We start from the raw sequence: 24,416 nt of genomic DNA on the forward strand, positions 1-24,416 counted from the left end.
ACAATACTCATCATTTGAACAATAATTGCTGTTTAATCGTATGTATATATGTCTAATTAATACAAAAAAATAATATATAACAATTTATTTTACTTTTGGTGCAAGTGCAATCAGTACCTCATTCCATATAGGATATAGTGCCATGTATTTATTTCCCGACACAATTAATTATTTTTAAAGATGCTCCACCGCCGACAGAGCATAAATGTTATTAATTATTTAAACAATAATTTGTGTTCAATCGTGTATATGTATGTCTAATTAACACAGAAAATAATATATTTTTCTTATTTTGCCTTTGTTGCATGCGCAATCAGTAATTCATTCAATATAGGATATAGTGCCACAGATTTTTTTCGGGATGCAATTAATTATTTTTCATATTTTTAGCTTGAAATAAGATTAGAAGCTCAAACTTTTCAATGGTGGTAATGGTGTAAAGTAAGTAACTTTTGTAACTGAAGAAAAATACTAAATCGTCTGCTCCTGCTTTTGATAGTGAAAAGATACCATTTGTCGGCGGTGGAGCATCTTTAATATTTTCAATTTGTATCAAAATTAATAGAAGCTCATACTTTTCAAAGGTGGTAATGGTGTACAGTTAAGTAAGTAACTTTTGTAACTGAAGAAAAATACTAATTTGTCTTCTCCTTTCTTTGATAGAGAAAAAATACCAGAAAAATAGAGAGAAAAATTGTCAGCGTTGGAGCATCTTTAATGTTTTTGAAAAATACCAATATTTAAGAATACGTTTAATGATATTTTTTCCAAAATTGTCATATTAAAACATTAAATTTCTCTCAAAATGAATTTTTTTTTAATCACATTTAGTTTGTGCGTCTTCCATTGTCATCTGCCAAACATCATCTTCTCAATAACTAAAAGACCATATTGGGCTTGTAGCATATGCTAGGATGAAGGGCTACTAAATTGATCAAATGAATGATCTTGATCATCATTCAAGGTCACGGGGATCAAAAAGGCTAAAAATTTAAAAAGACTTCTTGTCAATAACTATTGGGCCTGTAGCATACTGGAACAAAGGATAACAAAGTTTGTTCAAATGAATGACCTTGACATTCAATCAATGAAACAGGGGTAAAACAGGTAAAATCTTTAAAAGACTTATTTCCAATATTTAAGAGGCCCATAGACCCGATACTGGGCCTGTAGCATGCTTGAATGAAGAGCTAGTAAGTTTATTCAAATGAATCACTATGACCTTCATTCAAGGTCAAACAAGTCAAAATGTCTTAATTCTTCAATAACTATGAAGCATAGAGAATTGATATTGTTCATGTACAAATGTAGCATGCTGGGATGAAAGCTTACCAAGTTTATTCAAATGAATGACCTTAACCTTTATCCAAGGTCACATTGGTCAAATTCAATGCACATTCCTGCAAAGAAGTGTTTTGGATACATTTGCACTGATATAAAATAAAAAAAAAAAACTTGAAATTTGATTTCTTCTTTTTTATTGTGAATACAAGATATATATCCACAAATTTCCAGCTATAAGTTTGCCTGACAGTTTACATCTTTAATCAGCAATCATAAAAAGACTATTTTATGAGAGGACTCTCTCATAAAGCATAAGAAGGACTAAAGTATCACCAACCAGAATGCATTGTAAGAAGTGACTGCAATGCATTATGGGTTCTATTAGATCAAAGTTCACATTTTTCCCGCTCAACACACTTCAGTATAGTTCTGTTTAACATGTAACTTAGCAAATATATTCATCAACATTATACTTGTCAATGATTGTAAATAGTGGAATGAAATAGCAGACAAGCAGAAAATCACAGATAGAAATCATTATACATGTAGCTGAGGGAATAAAATAAAAATTAACATGTTTAACTTGTGAATAAGGATACACATGATGGTGGGTTAAAATAACAAAATATTTTCATTTTGCATAATTAGTTGTATTCAACTAAATCAGGTTCACATTATATGTATCAATAATGATTGCAAACCAGTGAATCTTCTAGGTTTTTATGCTTTAATTACTATACCTGGTACTTTGATAATAAATATAATACAAATGTATTCATATGTTTGTCAACAAAACAACCCAGTGTGTATGACTCTATGTAGAGTAAACTATAATTAGAATATCCATAATTGAATAAATTATAACATTCAACACTCAGATTTTAGAACTTGAAGAGAATCTAATATTTTTTTTTCAAGAGTGACTAGCATACAGTTAGTAACAGCATGTCAACACAAATAACATCTTCAAATAATACCATACAAGTTCTCATATATCTAAACCACCTACAATTACCCAGTATTTCTACAGATTTATAATCATATGGATAAAGAAATTGTTACCATCGAAATGAAAACGAATTTGATATGACAATGCCGGAAAATGGTCTACCAAGTGACAAGTGGACCAACATTTGACCTTCACTTTCAGTATTTGTATGTAACATTATCTGGGCAGAGTTTCATCATCATTCCTAACTTGAAAATTCTTCATAGAAAAGCAATATAAAGGACATGGAAAAACTGTTCAGAAGTATAAGTGTATAAATAAATATACATTATATTGTATATACATGAAGGACAATATAACAAAATGAAAAAAAATCACGAATGACATTGAACATATAACCCAGTATCTATGTCATAACATTGAACATATGACCCAGTATCTAAGTCATAACATTGAACATATGATCCAGTATCTAAGTCATAACATTGAACATATAACCCAGTATCTAAGTCATAACATTGAACATATAACCCAGTATCTAAGTCATTACATTGAACATATAACCCAGTATCTAAGTCATAACATTGAACATATGACCCAGTATCTAAGTCATAACATTGAACATATGACCCAGTATCTAAGTCATAACATTGAACATATAACCCAGTATCTAAGTCATTATCTATCATACATTGAACATATAACTCAGTATCTAATTCATAACATTGAACATATAACCCAGTATCTAAGTCATAACATTGAACATATGACCCAGTATCTAAGTCATAACATTGAACATATAACCCAGTATCTAAGTCATTACATTGAACATATAACTCAGTATCTAATTCATAACATTGAACATATGACCCAGTATCTAAGTCATAACATTGAACATATAACCCAGTATCTAAGTCATAACATTGAACATATGACCCAGTATCTAAGTCATAACATTGAACATATAACCCAGTATCTAAGTCATTACATTGAACATATAACTCAGTATCTAATTCATGACATTGAACATATGACCCAGTATCTAAGTCATAACATTGAACATATGACCCAGTATCTAAGTCATAACATTGAACATATGACCCAGTATCTAAGTCATAGTAGTCATAACATTGAACATATAACCCAGTATCTAAGTCATTACATTGAACATACATAACCAAGTATCTAAGTCGTAACATTAAACATATGACCAAGTATCTAAGTCATGACATTGAACATATGATCCAGTATCTAAGTCATGACATTGAACATATGACCCAGTATCTAAGTCATAACATTGAACATATGATCCAGTATCTAAGTCATAACATTGAACATATAACCCAGTATCTAAGTCATAACATTGAACATATGACCCAGTATCTAAGTCATAACATTGAACATATAACCCAGTATCTAAGTCATAACATTGAACATATGACCCAGTATCTAAGTCATGACATTGAACATATGACCCAGTATCTAAGTCATAACATTGAACATATAACCCAGTATCTAAGTCATAACATTGAACATATGACCCAGTATCTAAGTCATAACATTGAACATATAACCCAGTATCTAAGTCATAACATTGAACATATAACCCAGTATCTAAGTCATAACATTGAACATATAACCCAGTATCTAAGTCATAACATTGAACATACATAAGCAAGTATCTAAGTCGTAACATTAAACATATGACCAAGTATCTAAGTCATGACATTGAACATATGATCCAGTATCTAAGTCATGACATTGAACATATAACCCAGTATCTAGGTCATAACATTGAACATACATAACCAAGTATCTACGTTGTATGACTTAGTGTGACCAAAGTGCTGTATAGATAAACAGAATTATTTACAAGGAGTTAAATATTGCATCACATTATCTCAATATAACCTTTAATAGTTAGTCATATTTCAACATACATACATCTATCTCTTGTATTTCAAATATCAATTTACATGCGGTACATATATATATTTTTATCTCATGCTCCACAATAGCAAATTTTCACTTACATTTCAATGATATTATCTTCCATTCACACTTCATATTTTCTTAAACTTTCACCAAGCCATATTTACTGCCCATACAACAAATATTCACTCACATTTCAGTATCATTCCATAGGTATTATACTTGTCTGTCAACACATGTCAATATGTATTAGATTATATATTGACAGACAAGTTTAATACCTATGTAAACTTTTGTTCATATTTAAACATAACATAATTTAAATTTCACCAACATTTGTAAGCATCATTATCATAAATGATTCTCAAGTAAAAAATGAATTAAATGTGCTCTCAACAACAACAACCTCATTCTTATATATCAAAGTTACTTCCCTTTGTTTCACAATATCCGACGTCTGAGTTCTGACAGAGTGTGAAACAAAAGGGAAGTAACTCTAATAGATAAGGATACATCAACCTCATCATCTATCCCAAAGTGTTTGTCCTATACAATTTATTGCACTGACCCTCAATATAATTAATCACAGGGATTTGGCAAAATCTTCTACCCAAAGATCTGTTTATGTACATATATCTATACAGTCAAATCTGTCTATAGTGACCACCCAAAGGACAAAGAAAATTTGTCTTTATACACAGGGTGACCTCTACTGAAATTTGCCCATTTCGGACATCAAAAAGGTGGTCTTTTTAAGCAGGTGGTCTTTATACAGAGGTGGTTGTTAAGGCAGGTTTAAACTGTACATGGGCTGAAGGTTAGAAAATTGTGCCAATCCCCTTTGGAACTAATTACAATAATATAACTTATATTTACAGTAAATACTAGTAGTTTGTTTGTTTACTTTGTATAAGTCAATAAGTATCGCTACATTAGCTTGGGGCCATAACTTATATTAGATCTGATTACTGATATTAATGCTCATCAAATATACTAGGTATATGTAACAGGTACGAGTTGGATATGTTTCTGTTTTTCTTAAAATTAAATGGAGGTATGACAGATTTATATTAATACATTCATCATTTTTTGGATTATACACTGAAATATAGGAGGTGGAGGCCCTTTTTGTGACCAACGTTGTTATCCAATTTCTTCTGTTATAATATTCCTATCTCAAACAAAATCAAACTGCAAGTCCTTCAATCATCATAGATATAAACAAACTTAAGATAATTAGTTCATGGAGCAATAATTGTCATCACATGCTGCCAGTCTCTGTAGGAGGACAGGACAAAATACTTCATGGTGTCCATCTTCATTGCTTTTAGCCGTCTTGTACTGTACCTAAATGATTTCAAGTAACCACTTCACTGTAAAACCTCTTCACTTCACTTCACTGAAGTTCACTTCACTTCAGTGTAACTTCACTGTTATGATGACCGGAGGTGCTAGGCAGTGTGCATGAGTCAGAGACTGAAACTGTTATCAGGCCAGCAAAAGTTTAATCTGGATATTGATAGATTTACAACACTTTATGTGTCCTATCAATTACTCTTATTTCTCTCAATCTTCAGAGATTACTTTCTGCCTAGGAATGTAGTTTTAGATAAAAAAAAACCTTTCTTGAAGAATGACTTTATCTGTTGTATAAATATGTATTTAGCAGATAAAAAAGTTGCCATCTTTTTGTGTCTAACATACATGTATATGACACCCACAGTCCATAAACCATCTGCTCCTCCTGACGTTCATAATGATAAAGAAATGACATCTCTTTATCACCATTGTCTTGACCTTCCTTCTGATCGACTTGACATCTGACCGCTGACTGCTTGGGATACTTCATCTAAAAAGCTGCAAAAGAACAGAAATGTTATGGTTTGTAACTCAAGGTGTTATAGTAGACATGCTCAAACAAATCAACTGGATCATGAAATCAGCAAAGATATAGGGGCTTTGTGTATTGGTATATTTTGCTGCATAGGGGAAAGAATTTTAACTTATTTTATAAACAATTATGGAAAGAGTTTGATTTAACACTTTGCTCTTAAACATTTATGAATCTTTCTCATTGAATGGCACCTTTATCTAAATTGATAAAACATTAACCAGAACATTTACTGATATTTAGCACATTTTTTTATCAATAAAATCCTAAAATACTCAGGGAAAATCTACCTTTTGAAGTTGTGTACTGTTGTTCCTCCAAGAACAATCCTCACTCCTGGGCTTGATCTGTTGAGGGTGTGGACAGCCAGAGCCTCCTCATATGTAGCTCCTCCAATCATAAATACGACAATATCCTGGGGCCTGGAAAAGGGCAGATAATTATTTTATAAGGGGAGATAACTATTATATGTACTACATCATCAAAAGGTCTAATATTCTAGGGCCTGGAAAGAGAAGATAACATAAAGAGATAACTATACCATAAATACAAGGGAGATAACTATATCATAAAATATCAAAACAAAAAGAGGCAGATAATATAAAGGGAATATAACAATATCATAAAATATCATGATGGAAAGGAGCAGATGATATAAAAGGGAGATAACTTTATTACAAATACCACAATAGAAGTTGGAAGAAAATAGATAATATTACCGGTAACTGATGAGCCAAAAATTAAACCGAATTTCTGACCATGTACATGTAATAAAAAATGGAAAAAAATAAGTACATGTATTTCTAATATCACCGAGGCCTTCAATAGCAAAAGCAATTCTGATATACATACTTATCTCTTAATTGACCAGTGCCCAAATAAGGGTAGGCACCTTCTTTAAGCTTTCCTTTGATTAGCTGGTCAATGATGCTGTACATCAGGGGTTTGTGTTGTGTGTAGACATTCTCAACTCCCTGAAAATTGATATAAATATCTTAATTAGTTTTTTTTTTGTTTTTGTTTTTTTCTATATTAGGGTCTTTTTCTTTCATGAAACATGGAAAAGGAAATACCCCAATAAGTAGAAGAGTCGTTTAGATGTTATAAATTTAAATGATATACAGCAGACATGTGATAATCCGCATGTCGATAGTTTGGAAAACTATCTGGGAACAAATTTGATTATTGACTGAAATAATCAAAGTTCAAAAATTTCCAATCCAGACAGTTTGGGATGGGGACACAAATATTCATATTATTGCAGGTCCATTATATTTCAATAAACACAGAACAGATTCCAATGAAGATTTTCCAATGAAAATTCTTGCCTTTAGACCTTTGAGGAACCGCTTAGTGATGGCTACTGGGTCCTGGTTACCAAACAGATCACTTCCACGAGCTTTCCTCCCTCCATACTGTAACACTGCATGGACCATCTGTTAAAACACAAATATATTATATCATTCTACAACCAGCAATTGCATTGTCAGAATACACCTACCACATACATTTATCCTATATGCAACATTGAAGGAAATTGGCTGTGTGTTAGAAATTTGGCATGTCTCCTGATGTAAATGACCTACTGTGTTTGATAGACAAACAACTTGCATGTTTTTTTAACACTGTTGATATTTTCATATTTTTTTAAGTTATATCCTGCATACAATGCAAGCATTTGATCTTCATGTTTTTGATCCCCCAAAATGAGAAAATGAGCAAAATGAAAATAATGATTTGACATCAGAAATGTTTAAACTAAAGGTTCAACTGAAATTCACATTAACTGGACATCCAAGCTAGGAAAACAACTGTAAAGCTTATGGATATTTGAAAGGTACTGTATATCATATTTCCCCTTCTATTACAATATATATACGTGTATCACTTTCAACACTTTACGTACAGCTCTGTGTTTTTCGCTGAGACCTTTTCTGCGGAGGACTTCAACTAAGCCTGATACGTCGTTGTTACTATGACTCTCATACCGTAGTGCGTACAGCATCACAAGTCGCAGCATGTCTAGTTGTGGCGTCTTGTCTCCACTCAGTAGGCCCTTGATTTTCTACAAGTCATGCAAATGATCAAATTACATACTGGTCACACAGAAAAATAAGAGGACAATTACTCAATATAAAAAAGTGCCAAAATTTGAACAATTCAGAGATGATTTTTATTTTTACTTTTGACCTTAAGGTATGCTAAATTAGGAATTTAACCTGTAACTCAACCGACCTATAAAACTTTGAAAGTGCATATTTTGCTTTGATATTTTTCTTTCACTCCCCTGGTAGTATAATTCTGAACCATATTTTAAGGATTAAACAACATCCTATACAATTTGAACTAGTGATGTGCCTGCAGACAGCCAGTCTCTCAATCAACCTTTCCCCATTTGCAGCTACATACAAACAGCGTGTTCCTATCTTCCTACTCAGTAACTACAAGGAAACACTCCAGTATTCCTTCATATTCCCTGCCAAGAACCCAGTAAAGTCTCAACCTTCTCTACCCAGTAACCCTTTCATAACCCAGTAAACCCCACCCCCAGACTTCCCTACCCAGAAACTCACAACCTTCCTCTCTAACACCCAGTAACCCTATACTGAGTAACCCACCCACCTTCAATGCCTACCACTCTCTACCCTAACCCAGTAACCACAACCTTTCCTAACCAGCACCCAGTAACCCTATACCCAGAAATCCATCCACCTTCCTTACCAACCATCCAGTAATCCTAAACCCAGTGACCCCACCACCTTTCCTAAACCCAGTAACCCTTCCCTGCCTACCATCCAGTAATCTTTACCCAGTAAACCCTCCAACTTCTCTACCAAACACCCAGTAACCCTATAACAAGTCACCCATTCAACTTCCTTACCAACCTTACAGTAACCCTATACCCAGTAACCCCACCACCTTTCCTAAACCCAGTAAACCTACCACCTTCCTTACCCTACACCCAGCAACCCAAACACCTTTCCTTAACCCAGTAAATCCTAAATCCCTGCCTACCACCCAGTAACCCAGTAACCTCTACCCAGTAATCCTTCACCTTCCCTGCCTACCACCCAGTAACCTCTACCCAGTAATCCTTCACCTTCCCTGCCTACCACCCACTACTTCAGTCTTTATAACCTCTGACCTGTAGACAAGCAGAGTGGTCTCCCTGACATGCCAGTTCCTGTTCTGTTTCAGACACCTCCAGGAGATTGATCTTACTGACCAGTCGGGACAGTTCCCCGACCACAGTAACATGTTTAGCTACAGCTCCAGACATCTTCTTAAACTGGGGGTATGTCTCTATGAAAGCCTGCGATCAGATAAAAATACACAGCAGTGAAACTTCAGAATATTTTCCACATACAAAATTAATATAATAATTTGCAAATCAATTTTTCCTAAACTTTGCAAACTTAAGATTCTGAAATATTGATTTACAGCTGAATTTTGTTATGCCTAATGATACAATGTTACAAACTGAAAGAAAATGTCTGAAGTATATAAATATAAGAATACAAATTATACCTTCATGTCTGCTATAGATTCGACCTTGGCCTGACTTTTGGATTTTTTCTGGAATTCTTCCATCAAGTCTTTAATGTTTGTTCCTATTTCTCCAAAATTATTGTACATATTCTGTAAAATGAGACAGGAAATTAGATAAATGCACAGTAATAGATGGATGTAAAAAGATGCTTTTGAGTTCTGTTCAGTGGTTTTATCATGAAAATATCATGTTGTGTGTGTGTTTGATATTATGATAAGCATATTAATGAATTGCAAAGCGACTGAGCCAAACCAGTTTCATGAAACACTTAACTGGTACCCAATAGGTCTTAAATAATTTAGCCAATCACAGTTGATGTATCAATTGTTATGTCCTCTTTGATTGGCCTAGCAAAAAAAAAAACAGTCAAAAATATTTGTTTGATGATCCTGGAATTAGCAGTCTATGATTTGACTACAAAAATGAACATTACAGAAACTTTTTCATCTACTTCAACTGGAGAGCTTTTCATCTCAAATCACAAATTTTGAAAAGATAAGACATTTAGAGTCAGTAGTATACAAAGTTCTTATTAAGTAGAAGTTAAAGCTAAAATAGTTACTATGTTTATGTTAAAAACTTACATTTGCATAAAATTCGTCATGTTCAGCAGAAAGGACAACTTCTTGTAGATCCTTGGTAACCCCCGGAATATGTGACAAGTTAATACGGTTGTTGTTGATACCAAGTAACTCATGAACCATTGCTTGATATGTCCACTGGAACACACAATTTACAGGTTAATCATTTCTAAACACCCACTTTAAGGTAAGATTTATTAAGGGGGAACTTTACATTACTGTTCTCCAAGCATCACAGAAATAATTTTAAGTATAATTTGTCTACTTGTGACTTTTGTGCTACTACTAACCTCTCAAACATGCCAATTATTTCATATTTTTTATCTAAAACAACATAAAAATGCTGGTCGATCATTTTTAATCAAAGGGGCATAACTCTGAAAGGGAGGGGTGCAGTAAGGGTAAGGTTACTCATATATATATAATGAATTAATACACAATTATACAAATATCTTTACTGTATAGGGATTATTGCCACCAAGTTTTGTTGAAATCCATCAAGTAATTTACAAGTATATTAGGTCGATTGTTTATAGGAAAGGGGAATAATTCATCTAGACTGTATAAGGATTATTGCCATCAAGTGTTGTTGAAATCACTCTAGTAGTTTAAGAGGATTAGTCATTCAACAAAAACATGTTGTTTACCTGATTAAGTAATGGAGTGACTGGGTCATCACGTCTGTCGAGTATCAGTAATACCGGCGCTACATCTGTCTTCCGGAATTCAAATAATGCTGCTTCTTTGTTGATTGTACTCTGAAATTATATTATGATTTGAAAAATATATATACTTTTCACTATTGTCCCTTCAGTACTCATGGAATAATCCAGCAATTTGAAGGATATATAAAAATTCCTGGTATCATTTAATAAACTTTTCATGTTTAGAACTTACCCTAATATTCTCGGCCAATCTGCGAGCCATTTCAGAAGAGTTCTGGTAACGTATCATCGGACATTTCTTCAAGGACAGTAACACAGATGTTAGTCCCTGGGTAGTCCGAGTGAGGGCCGAAGGGGACCAATTCAGGGCCTGTAAGTACACAACATATTACTGAATAACAAAATAAGACAGGACCCATTATCTCATCATCACAAGCAGTAGGCATACTGTTCTGATAAAACTGTAACAACAAATCTATATGAATTATGGCGAAATCTTTAGAGAGCCCAGCTATATGTAAATGCATTTTTAGTGCCATTCTTGTCTATGTAGCTACTAACAGTTATTTCAAAGTGTACCCACATGACACTTGTTGTTCAGAAATATCATCCTCAACCTCCAGGGGTTACTATTACTGACATTATATCCACCCGAGGATTATCTCATAGTAAAATAAAAGGCACAAGAAAACACAGGTAATTTAGTCCTTTGATGTACATCAAAAGAATTGTATAACAGTACATTGTGATTGACTGTGCTTAAAGTGGGGCATCACTCTCTCTGTAGTCTTCAAGTAAGTCTCTGCAGACCCTGTGATTGGTCAATTATTTTTCACCTGAACTGCCTCCATTTTTGCTATGAGATATATAGTTCAGAGGTGGATATAATGTCAGTGATAGTAACTACTGGAGTATCGAGGATGTGGAACTATAAGGACAGTGACTTACCTGACTACAGCTGAGAATGTTCATTGTAAAGAGATATGTAACTATAGGACCATGACTTACCTGAATACAGCTGAGACTGTTCATTGTAAAAAGATATGTAACTATAAGGACCATGACTTACCTGACTACAGCCAAGAATGTTCATTTTAAAGATATGTAACTATAGGACCATGACTTACCTGACTACAGCCGAGAATGTTCATTGTAAAGAGATATGTAACTATAGGATCATGACTTACCTGACTACAGCCGAGAATGTTCATTGTAAAGAGATATGTAACTATAGTAGCATGACTTACCTGACTACAGCCGAGAGTGTTCATTGTAAAGAGATATGTAACTATAGGACCATGACTTACCTGACTACAGCCGAGAATGTTCATTGTAAAGAGATATGTAACTATAGGATCATGACTTACCTGACTACAGCCGAGAATGTTCATTGTAAAGAGATATGTAACTATAGTATCATGACTTACCTGACTACAGCCAAGAATGTTCATTGTAAAGAGATATGTAACTATAGGACCATGACTTACCTGACTACAGCCGAGAGTGTTCATTGTAAAGCGATATGGAACTATAGGATCATGACTTACCTGACTACAGCCGAGAGTGTTCATTGTAAAGAGATATGTAACTATAGTAGCATGACTTACCTGACTACAGCCGAGAATGTTCATTGTAAAGAGATATGTAACTATAGGACCATGACTTACCTGACTACAGCCAAGAATGTTCATTGTAAAGAGATATGTAACTATAGTAGCATGACTTACCTGACTATAACCGAGCGTTCATTGTAAAGAGATATGTAACTATAGGACCATGACTTACCTGACTACAGCCAAGAATGTTCATTGTAAAGAGATATGTAACTATAAGGACCATGACTTACCTGACTACAGCCAAGAATGTTCATTGTAAAGAGATATGTAACTATAGGACCATGACTTACCTGACTACAGCCAAGAATGTTCATTGTAAAGAGATATGTAACTATAGGACCATGACTTACCTGACTACAGCCAAGAATGTTCATTTTAAAGAGATATGTAACTATAGTAGCATGACTTACCTGACTATAACCGAGTGTTCATTGTAAAGAGATATGTAACTATAGGACCATGATTTACCTGACTACAGCCAAGAATGTTCATTTTAAAGAAATATGCAACTATAATATCATGACTTACCTGACTACAGCCGAGAATGTTCATTGTAAAGAGATATGTAACTATAAGGACCATGACTTACCTGACTACAGCCGAAGATGTTCATTGTAAAGAGATATGTAACTATAGTGCATGACTTACCTGACTACAGCCAAGAATGTTCATTGTAAAGAGATATGAACTATAGAACATGACTTACCTGACTACAGCGGAGAATGTTCATTGTAAAGAGATATGTAACTATAGATAGACTACTGATCGCATTTCATGATTAACTAATGCTACCTGACTACAGCCGAGAATGTTCATTGTAAAGAGATATGTAACTATAAGGACCATGACTTACCTGACTACAGCCAAGAATGTTCATTGTAAAGAGATATGTAACTATAGGACCATGACTTACCTGACTACAGCCGAGAATGTTCATTGTAAAGAGATATGTAACTATAAGGACCATGACTTACCTGACTACAGTGGAGAATGTTCATTGTAAAGAGATATGTAACTATAGGACCATGACTTACCTGACTACAGCGGAGAATGTTCATTGTAAAGAGATATGTAACTATAGAACCATGACTTACCTGACTACAGCCAAGAATGTTCATTGTAAAGTGATATGTAACTATAAGGACCATGACTTACCTGACTACAGCCGAGAATGTTACTTGTAAAGAGATATGTAACTATTAGGACCATGACTTACCTGACTACAGCCGAGAATGTTACTTGTAAAGAGATATGTAACTATAAGGACCATGACTTACCTGACTACAGCCAAGAATGCTAATTGTAAAGAGATATGTAACTATAGGACCATGACTTACCTGACTACAGCCAAGAATGTTCATTGTAAAGAGATATGTAACTATAAGGACCATGACTTACCTGACTACAGCCAAGAATGCTAATTGTAAAGAGATATGTAACTATAGGACCATGACTTACCTGACTACAGCCAAGAATGTTCATTGTAAAGAGATATGTAACTATAAGGACAGTGACTTACTTGTTACAGCCAAGAGTGTTCATTGTAAAGAGCTATGTAACTATAGGACCATGACTTACCTGACTACAGCCGAGAATGTTCATTTTAAAGAGATATGTAACTATAGTATCATGACTTACCTGACTACAGCCGAGAATGTTCATTGTAAAGAGATATGTAACTATAGTATCATGACTTACCTGACTACAGCCAAGAATGTTCATTTTAAAGAGATATGTAACTATAGGACCATGACTTACCTGACTACAGCCAAGAATGTTCATTGTAAAGAGATATGTAACTATAGGACCATGACTTACCTGACTACAGCCAAGAGTGTTCATTGTAAAGAGATATGTAACTATAGGACCATGACTTACCTGACTACAGCCAAGAATGTTCATTTTAAAGAGATATGTAACTATAGTATCATGACTTACCTGACTACAGCCAAGAATGTTCATTGTAAAGAGATATGTAACTATAGGACCATGACTTACCTGACTACAGCGGAGAATGTTCATTGTAAAGTGATATGTAACTATAGGACCATGACTTACCTGACTACAGCCGAGAATGTTCATTTTAAAGAGATATGTAACTATAGTATCATGACTTACCTGACTACAGCCGAGAATGTTCATTGTAAAGAGATATGTAACTATAGTACCATGACTTACCTGACTACAGCCAAGAATGTTCATTGTAAAGAGATATGTAACTATAGGACCATGACTTACCTGACTACAGCTGAGAATGTTCATTGTAAAGAGATATGTAACTATAGTATCATGACTACCTGACTACAGCCAAGAATGTTCATTGTAAAGAGATATGTAACTATAGGATCATGACTTACCTGACTACAGCTGAGAATGTTCATTGTAAAGAGATATGTAACTATAGTATCATGACTTACCTGACTACAGCCGAGAATGTTCATTGTAAAGAGATATGTAACTATAGGACCATGACTTACCTGACTACAGCCGAGAATGTTCATTGTAAAGAGATATGTAACTATAGGATCATGACTTACCTGACTACAGCCAAGAATGTTCATTGTAAAGAGATGTGTAACTATAGGACCATGACTTACCTGACTACAGCTGAGAATGTTCATTGTAAAGAGATATGTAACTATAGGACCATGACTTACCTGACTACAGCCGACTACAGCCGAGAATGTTCATTGTAAAGAGATATGTAACTATAAGGATCATGACTTACCTGACTACAGCCGAGAATGTTCATTGTAAAGAGATATGTAACTATAGGACCATGACTTACCTGACTACAGCCAAGAATGTTCATTTTAAAGAGATATGTAACTATAGGACCATGACTTACCTGACTACAGCCGAGAATGTTCATTGTAAAGAGATATGTAACTATAAGGACCATGACTTACCTGACTACAGCAAAGAATGTTCATTGTAAAGAGATATGTAACTATAGGACATGACTTACCTGACTACAGCCAAGAATGTTCATTTTAAAGAGATATGTAACTATAGGACCATGACTTACCTGACTACAGCCAAGAATGTTTATTTTAAAGAGATATGTAACTATAGGACCATGACTTACCTGACTACAGCCAAGAATGTTCATTGTAAAGTGATATGTAACTATAGGACCATGACTTACCTGACTACAGCAGAGAATGTTCATTGTAAAGAGATATGTAACTATAGTATCATGACTTACCTGACTACAGCCGAGAATGTTCATTGTAAAGAGATATGTAACTATAGTATCATGACTTACCTGACTACAGCCGAGAATGTTCATTGTAAAGAGATATGTAACTATAGTATCATGACTTACCTGACTACAGCCGAGAATGTTCATTGTAAAGAGATATGTAACTATAGGACCATGACTTACCTGACTACAGCGAGAATGTTCATTGTAAAGAGATATGTAACTATAGGACCATGACTTACCTGACTACAGCGGAGAATGTTCATTGTAAAGTGATATGTAACTATAGGACCATGACTTACCTGACTACAGCCGAGAATGTTCAATTTTAAAGAGATATGTAACTATAGTATCATGACTTACCTGACTACAGCCAAGAATGTTCATTGTAAAGAGATATGTAACTATAGGACCATGACTTACCTGACTACAGCCGAGAATGTTCATTGTAAAGAGATATGTAACTATAGGACCATGACTTACCTGACTACAGCCAAGAATGTTCATTTTAAAGAGATATGTAACTATAGGACCATGACTTACCTGACTACAGCCAAGAATGTTCATTGTAAAGAGATATGTAACTATAGGATCATGACTTACCTGACTACAGCCAAGAATGTTCATTGTAAAGAGATGTGTAACTATAGGACCATGACTTACCTGACTACAGCCAAGAATGTTCATTGTAAAGAGATATGTAACTATAGTACCATGACTTACCTGACTACAGCCGAGAATGTTCATTGTAAAGAGTAATATAGTAGCATGTAACAGTGTTCATTGTAAAGAGATATGTAACTATAGGACCATGATTACCTGACTACAGCCAAGAATGTTCATTGTAAAGAGATATGTAACTATAGGACCATGACTTACCTGACTACAGCCGAGAATGTTCATTGTAAAGAGATATGTAACTATAGTATCATGACTTACCTGACTACAGCTGAGAATGTTCATTGTAAAAAGAAATGTATCTATAAGGACCATGACTTACCTGACTACAGCCGAGAATGTTCATTGTAAAGAGATATGTAACTATAGTAGCATGACTTACCTGACTACAGCCAAGAATGTTCATTGTAAAGAGATATGTAACTATAGGACCATGACTTACCTGACTACAGCCGAGAATGTTCATTGTAAAGAGATATGTAACTATAGGACCATGACTTACCTGACTACAGCCAAGAATGTTCATTGTAAAGAGATATGTAACTATAGGACCATGACTTACCTGACTACAGCCGAGAATGTTCATTGTAAAGAGATATGTAACTATAGGACCATGACTTACCTGACTACAGCCAAGAATGTTCATTTTAAAGAGATGTGTAACTATAAGGACCATGACTTACCTGACTACAGCCAAGAATGTTCATTGTAAAAAGAAATGTATCTATAAGGACCATGACTTACCTGACTACAGCTGAGAATGTTCATTGTAAAGAGATATGTAACTATAGTATCATGACTTACCTGACTACAGCCAAGAATGTTCATTGTAAAGAGATATGTAACTATAGGACCATGACTTACCTGACTACAGCTGAGAGTGTTCATTGTAAAGAGATATGTAACTATAGTATCATGACTTACCTGACTACAGCCGAGAATGTTCATTGTAAAGAGATATGTAACTATAGGACCATGACTTACCTGACTACAGCCAAGAATGTTCATTGTAAAGAGATATGTAACTATAGGACCATGACTTACCTGACTACAGCCAAGAATGTTCATTGTAAAGAGATGTGTAACTATAAGGACCATGACTTACCTGACTACAGCCGAGAATGTTCATTGTAAAGAGATATGTAACAATAGGACCTGGACTTACCTGACTACAGCCGAGAATGTTCATTGTAAAGAGATATGTAACTATAAGGACCATGACTTACCTGACTACAGCCGAGAGTGTTCATTGTAAAGAGATATGTAACTATAGTAGCATGACTTACCTGACTACAGCCGAGAATGTTCATTGTAAAGAGATGTGTAACTATAAGGACCATGACTTACCTGACTACAGCTGAGAATGTTCATTGTAAAGAGATGTGTAACTATAGGACCATGACTTACCTGACTACAGCCGAGAGTGTGCATTGTAAAGAGATATGTAACTATAGGATCATGACTTACCTGACTACAGCCAAGAATGTTCATTGTAAAGAGATATGTAACTATAGGATCATGACTTACCTGACTACAGCCAAGAAGGTTCATTGTAAAGAGATGTGTAACTATAGGACCATGACTTACCTGACTACAGCCGAGAGTGTTCATTGTAAAGAGATATGTAACTATAAGGACAGTGACTTACCTGACTACAGCCAAGAATGTTCATTGTAAAGAGATGTGGGTTTACAGCTATAAAATCACCAAAAAACTCCTGAAACAGAAAAAGAAAAATGACAATCAGTTTCAAAAACATTTTTGGATTCAGGTAACAAAAGAAAATCTAATAAAAGCTTTAAATAAAATATTGAACTGCAGAGTAACTTGTTTAAACCGGCCCTTGTATAATCTGAATCAATGTGTATTCCTGCATTATTGTATTTTATGCTCCTCCTTTATCTATAGTTATTGAAACCTGTATAATCCCGAAACCTGGCTATTCTGACTAAATTTGCTGATCCTGATGACATCCAGTCTAGTAAACTGTATCAATCTTATTCTCATTCCACAGATGGCACCACAACTGTTTATGTATTTACTGAACATCAAATAACCATGATTTAAAGTAAATGAAATTACAAATAAAGCTTCAACACATCAACAAATAATTTAGCTGATAATTTATACCAGTTTCTAACCTCTGATAAAGGACCTTATAATTATAGGCTTGTGGTTATTGAATAGATCAAACAGTAAACTGTTAACTGCCAGGGTCAAAGTAGATTGACACAATATTACACTATTTACACAATTTTATTTCCTTGTTTTTAGTTCAAATTGCAAAAATCTTTGCCCACAAAAATAACCGACTATACAGTATTTATTTTTCAATACTCACCTGGACTTCTCGTACCACTTCCTGATCGTCTGCCTCGGCCAAAACTTTCACATCCTGTTTACTGATCACATTACTGAAATCTGGTAAGATAAACAGTTAATGATAACAATATTTATAACAGGACTTGTATAATTAACCATTCTTAAACTGTTGACAAAAAATAGTTCTAACTTGTAACTTTCCTCCTAAAATTTTGTAATGAACAGTTCCAGCTTTAGTTTCGGGAGTTTCCAAATGAGTTTTCAGGGGTGAATGTCAAGTTAAAACTACATTTGTGCCATAAATATTTGAAAATTATTTTTGGGAGATAAAAATATGTACATGTAATATAATTGTCATACAGTATTATTCACATTATTTTATATGAAATTCAAACATCACATTGTCATTGTACTGGTATTTAAACATTGTATATCATGGACCATATTTTGACAGTATACTTAATTCAATATACCACATTGAGGCAATCAAACTAAAATTTACATATATGAAATACAGGCAGTCTGACTTTTTTATATAATATATACAACATTTAGACAGTATAACTCGGTAAACTCACATAATACAATATATAGGCCATACCTAGGCAGTCAGACTTACATATACATTGTATAATATAGATCATATTTAGGCAGTCTGACTTACATATCAGATCTAGGCAGTGTGACTTACATATATAATACAGATCATATTTAGGCAGTCTGACTTACATATCAGATCTAGGCAGTGTGACTTACATATATAATATAGATCATATTTAGGCAGTCTGACTTACATATCAGATCTAGGCAGTGTGACTTACATATATAATATAAACCATATTTAGGCATTCTGAGTTCCTGTGCTAAAAGTTCTACATTATCTCGAGTAGGTCGGAGAAAACAGATACACTTTAGATGTTTCATCGTCTCTCTGGAATTCGAGTCAATCCTCTCAAACAGATACACCTCCTTCTGTAGGATTTCTGACTGGGCATACACCATACTCACGATACTTGTCTGAAAAGTTAAAAGCATATTATTAAATGCTTAGAAAATGTTTTATGGTTATCTTTTAATGATCAGCATGTTCACCGAATGTTTAAATCATAAGGCATAGATTTTATTAAAGAAAAAACAAGAGGCTTAGAGGACCTGTATCGCTCATCTGGCAATTGTTATGCCAAGTAATGTTCTGATTACAGGATCATTGTTTCTTTTCTGAAGGAATTTAAGATTTACCTTTAATTTCCCTATTGGAAACCATTCTTTCTGCTCCAGGGGGTCAGAACCAAAATTTATACAAACTATGTTCCCCTTCCCCCAAGGATATTTCTGGCCAAATTTGGTTACATTCCATGCAGAACTTTATGACTAGTAGGGATTTAAAGGATTTACCTCTAGTTCCCCCCCTGCCCTTAGGGGGTCAGAGCCAAAATGTACACAAACTATGTTCCCCTTTCCCAAAAGATGTTTTTGGTCAAATTGGATTACAATTCATGCAGAAATCTATGACTAGTGATTTATAGGATTCTTTTCCATTGCCTTCCGGCATCGGGGGTAAGAGAGCATTTCCGTTTCTATGCACAACAACCTCAATATAAAGTAAAAAAATATGCAAATGAGATGGCCCATTAATAGGCCCACCCCTCATGCCCCCGGGGGGTCAGAGCCAAAATTTATACAAAGTCTGTTCCCCTTACCCCAAGGATGATTCTGGTCAAATTTGGTTACATTCCATACAGAACTCTATGACAAGTAGCTAGTTAAAGGATTTACCTCTATTCCCCTATTGGGCATCGTCCCTCCTGCCCCCGGGGGATCAGAGCCAAAATGTATACAAACTCTGTTCCACTCCCCCAAGGATGGTTCTGGCAATATTTGGTTAATTTCCATGCAGAATTCTATGACTAATAGCAATTTAAAGGATTTACCTCTACTTCCCCTATTGGGCCCCACCCCTCCAGCCCCCTGGGGTCAGAGCAAAAATTTAATAAAATCTCTTCCCCTTTCCCTAAGGATGTTTCTGGCCAAATGGGTTACAATTCATGCAGAATCTATGACTAGTAGTGATTTAAAGGATTTACCTCTATTTCCCCTATTGGGCATCGCCCCTCCTGCCCCCGGGGGATCAGAGCCAAAATGTATACAAACTCTGTTCCACTCCCCACAGGATGGTTCTGGCAATATTTGGTTATTTTCCATGCAGAATTCTATGACTAATAGCAATTTAAAGGATTTACCTCTACTTCCCCTATTGGGCCCCACCCCTCCAGCCCCCTGGGGTCAGAGCAAAAATTTAATAAAATCTCTTCCCCTTTCCCTAAGGATGTTTCTGGCCAAATGGGTTACAATTCATGCAGAATCTATGACTAGTAGTGATTTAAAGGATTTACCTCTATTTCCCCTATTGGGCATCGCCCCTCCTGCCCCCGGGGGATCAGAGCCAAAATGTATACAAACTCTGTTCCACTCCCCACAGGATGGTTCTGGCAATATTTGGTTAATTTCCATGCAGAATTCTATGACTAATAGCAATTTAAAGGATTTACCTCTACTTCCCCTATTGGGCCCCACCCCTCCAGCCCCCTGGGGTCAGAGCAAAAATTTAATAAAATCTCTTCCCCTTTCCCTAAGGATGTTTCTGGCCAAATGGGTTACAATTCATGCAGAATCTATGACTAGTAGTGATTTAAAGGATTTACCTCTATTTCCCCTATTGGGCATCGCCCCTTCTGCCTCCGGGGGGTCAGAGCCAAAATTTATGCAAACTCTGTTCCCCTTCCCCCATGGATGTTCATGGTCAAATTTGTTTACAATCCATGCAGAGCTCTAGGACAAGTAGCGATTTATACAATTTACCTCAGATTCCCCTATTGGGCCCTGCCTCTCCTGCCCCTGGGGGCTCAGAGCCAAAAGGAGTAGATATGATAGGACCAGAGTATTTGGCCTTAATTTTTCAGGCCGAAAAAAAATTACTCTGATCCCCATCAATTTCATATCAATAAATACTCCCATACTTGCCATTCATCAAAATATAATTTTTTATAACCATGAGCACGATGTGTCCCACCTATGACATCATCAAATTGATGATTTTCCTCTTCTCGCCAAATTTTGCTAGAAATTCATCATCTTTAGGTTAGAAAAGGCTTGAAATGGATTTGGCCGCCACCTAAGAGCAACTTTACATTTTGCATGGATATGCGTAAATACACGATACACAACGTGTGAAAATCTCTTTCTGCTCCACGAAGGCGGCAACATTCATTTTTAGAGAAAACCACTCAAAAAGTATGATTTTTCAAGGATTTTTGTGAAAAATGGCGGGAAACTGCATGTTGATGACGTCATTGTGAACATAATTGGCACATGCGGAATATTTTCGAAATGTAATGTGTTAGCAAATGTATTCAGCTGTTATATGGCAAAATATGTTGTTCTTTACTGGAGAATTAATTTTGAGGCCATATTCTAGTCTTAACGTACCTTCTCCTTTATACAAGTTCTGTTCCCCTTCCCCAATCGAGTTCCCATTCCCCCATGGATGTTTGTGCCTAAATTTGGTGATAATTGTGTGCGGACTTATCCAATACTGTTACAACAATCAATGCAGAACTCTAGGAAAAGTAGCGACTATAGGATTTACCTCTAATACCCCTATTGGGCCCCGCCCTTCCTGGCCCCGGGGGGGTCAGAGCCAAAATTTATGGAAATTCTCTTCCCCTTTCCCCATGGATGTTTGTGGCCAAATTTGGTTACAATCCACGCAGAATTCTAGGACAAGAAGTGATTGATAGGGTTTACCTCTATTTCCACTATTGGGCCCCGCCCCTCCTGCCAGAGCCAAAATTTATACAAGTTCTGTTCCCCTTCTCTCAAGGATGTTTGTGGCTAAATTTGGTCACAATTCATGCAGAACTCTAGACAAGTAGCGATTTATAGGATTTATCTCTATTGCCCCCCCCCTCCTGCCCCCAGGGGGTCAGAGCCAAAATTTATACAAGTTTTGTTTCCCTTTCCTCATTGATGTTTGTGGCCAAATTTAGTTACAATCCATGCAGAACTCTATGACTAGTAGCGATTTAAAGGAAATGTTGACAGACGGACGACAGACAGATGCCATGCCATGACATAAAAATGAACACTATTGTAGCAGATTTAGTTGTATATTAGTATACAAAGTAATACAGTCGCCTTCTATCTTTGCACTTGGGGGAATTTCCCTATAGCTCAGTCAGCAGAGCGGCAGACCAGTAAGTCTGGGGTCACGGGTTCGAGCCCTGCTGGAGGCACATTATGTTCGCCCTGTTACAATAATATTTGCAGGCCCAAAATTATAACTGGTCGCTAGTTCGGACTGCAAATGTAAACTATCTTCCAAGATTCGAGTTTTGTTTTGTTCATTCTAACAGTAACATATATAGGCCTACATCAGGTCGGGGAGAAGTCCTGACTTGGCTATAATAGCCAAATACTGCTATAATAGCCAAATATAGCTATATAAACAGTGGCAAAACACATGGAATCTGCCGAAAAATGTATTTAAAGCAAAAAGCGAGTTTTACAGTAAATTGGAATATGATCCATGTTCTTAGTTATTACAAAAACGATGTTGAAACAAAAAACTCACCTGTGCAATTTTGTGTAAAATCCCTGGTTTTTATCACCATGATAACAGAATGAACAAAGGGGATTAACTCTAACTGAAGGAGAACTCTGACCATACCCAAGTCGGCCATTGACATTTTCGGCCGCCGGTCAAAAAGGGAAAAAAAAGTCGTATAAATCCCCTTCCGGTTGAAGCGACTCTGACTCAATTGGCACAAATGTGGGAGAACATGTGCAAGTTATTGTGACCTTCAGATGGATTAGAAATTGGTTATTAAGCAAATGCAGACAACAACTGCAATTTCCTGCTAGAAAAACGATGATTTTACAGAAAAATGCACAGGTGAGTTTTTCATTTTAACCTTGTTATCGTGTCAACTTAGGACAAGGATAATGTACATAGCGCCAAAAACTCTCGCTTTTTGCAACATGTACCTCTTCTTGAAGCATCAATGCGTTTTGCCACTTTTTATATAGCTATATTTGGCTATTATAGCCGTATTTGGCTATAATAGCCAAATCAGGACTTCTCCCCGACCTGTACATATGTATATATGCTTCTGATTTTATCAATTTCTAGGAAACACAATAATTAGCTGAATAATCGATGCAACTTAAATATATATGTGGATGTATACATGTGATGGAAACTATGGTCATCTCGTGTACAACTTTGACTATCAGACCAACGAACAGACGAAGCGTTCTGACGTTTTCACGATCACATATCGAAAGTATGACGGTTTGCTGAACTAGGATGCTTACAGTCTCTTTATCCATCAACAGAACCTTCATTCCTGGTCCGCTTTCGTCGATCATCTTACTGATATACTGCTTCACCGCTAGTATTACGTTCATTTTGGTGGTTTGGCTGTTTACTTCTACACGTCTGTTGACTTAAAAACGGAAGTAGCTTGCCACTGCTTCCGGGTTAAATTTGCGAATTGTCGGTTGAAAAATAAGACGAAACGCAATGGAGAACTAAGAGTTGTCTTTCTTTGCTCATCAATGCGGTTTCCCAGTATAATGATAAATAAATACAAACTATAACTATAAAATATCAATAAAGAAAATTGTCAATTTTTTATATTTTTGCGCTAATTAATTTATTAGGTCTAAGTTCGCATAGTCTACT

General features: G+C 35.4%; 1 protein-coding gene across 2 annotated transcripts; it reads right to left on the minus strand.

Moving 5' to 3' along the window:
- Positions 1 to 1,461: 1,461 nt before the first annotated feature.
- LOC138333143 (vacuolar protein sorting-associated protein 45-like) lies at positions 1,462 to 24,205 on the minus strand. 2 transcript variants are annotated; one of them, XR_011209951.1, is made up of 15 exons: positions 24,047 to 24,205; positions 19,495 to 19,690; positions 18,693 to 18,772; positions 18,000 to 18,068; positions 11,085 to 11,222; positions 10,835 to 10,945; positions 10,191 to 10,325; positions 9,585 to 9,695; positions 9,202 to 9,369; positions 7,963 to 8,121; positions 7,385 to 7,492; positions 6,909 to 7,030; positions 6,347 to 6,478; positions 3,396 to 6,022; positions 1,462 to 2,915 (listed from the first exon to the last, which is right to left on the minus strand). XR_011209951.1 is itself a non-coding variant. In XM_069281310.1 (14 exons), the coding sequence occupies exons 1-14, from the start codon at positions 24,137 to 24,139 to the stop codon at positions 5,947 to 5,949; spliced, it is 1,698 nt and encodes a 565-aa protein (XP_069137411.1). In that variant the 5' UTR covers positions 24,140 to 24,205; the 3' UTR covers positions 3,360 to 5,946. The 2 variants fall into 2 exon arrangements, 1 of the variants encoding a protein (XP_069137411.1); XM_069281310.1 differs by lacking the exon at positions 1,462 to 2,915 and having other exon boundaries at positions 3,360 to 6,022.
- Positions 24,206 to 24,416: the final 211 nt, after the last annotated feature.

The sequence above is a fragment of the Argopecten irradians genome, chromosome 10 (assembly GCF_041381155.1).
Source record: "Argopecten irradians isolate NY chromosome 10, Ai_NY, whole genome shotgun sequence".
Classification (NCBI taxonomy): domain Eukaryota; kingdom Metazoa; phylum Mollusca; class Bivalvia; order Pectinida; family Pectinidae; genus Argopecten; species Argopecten irradians.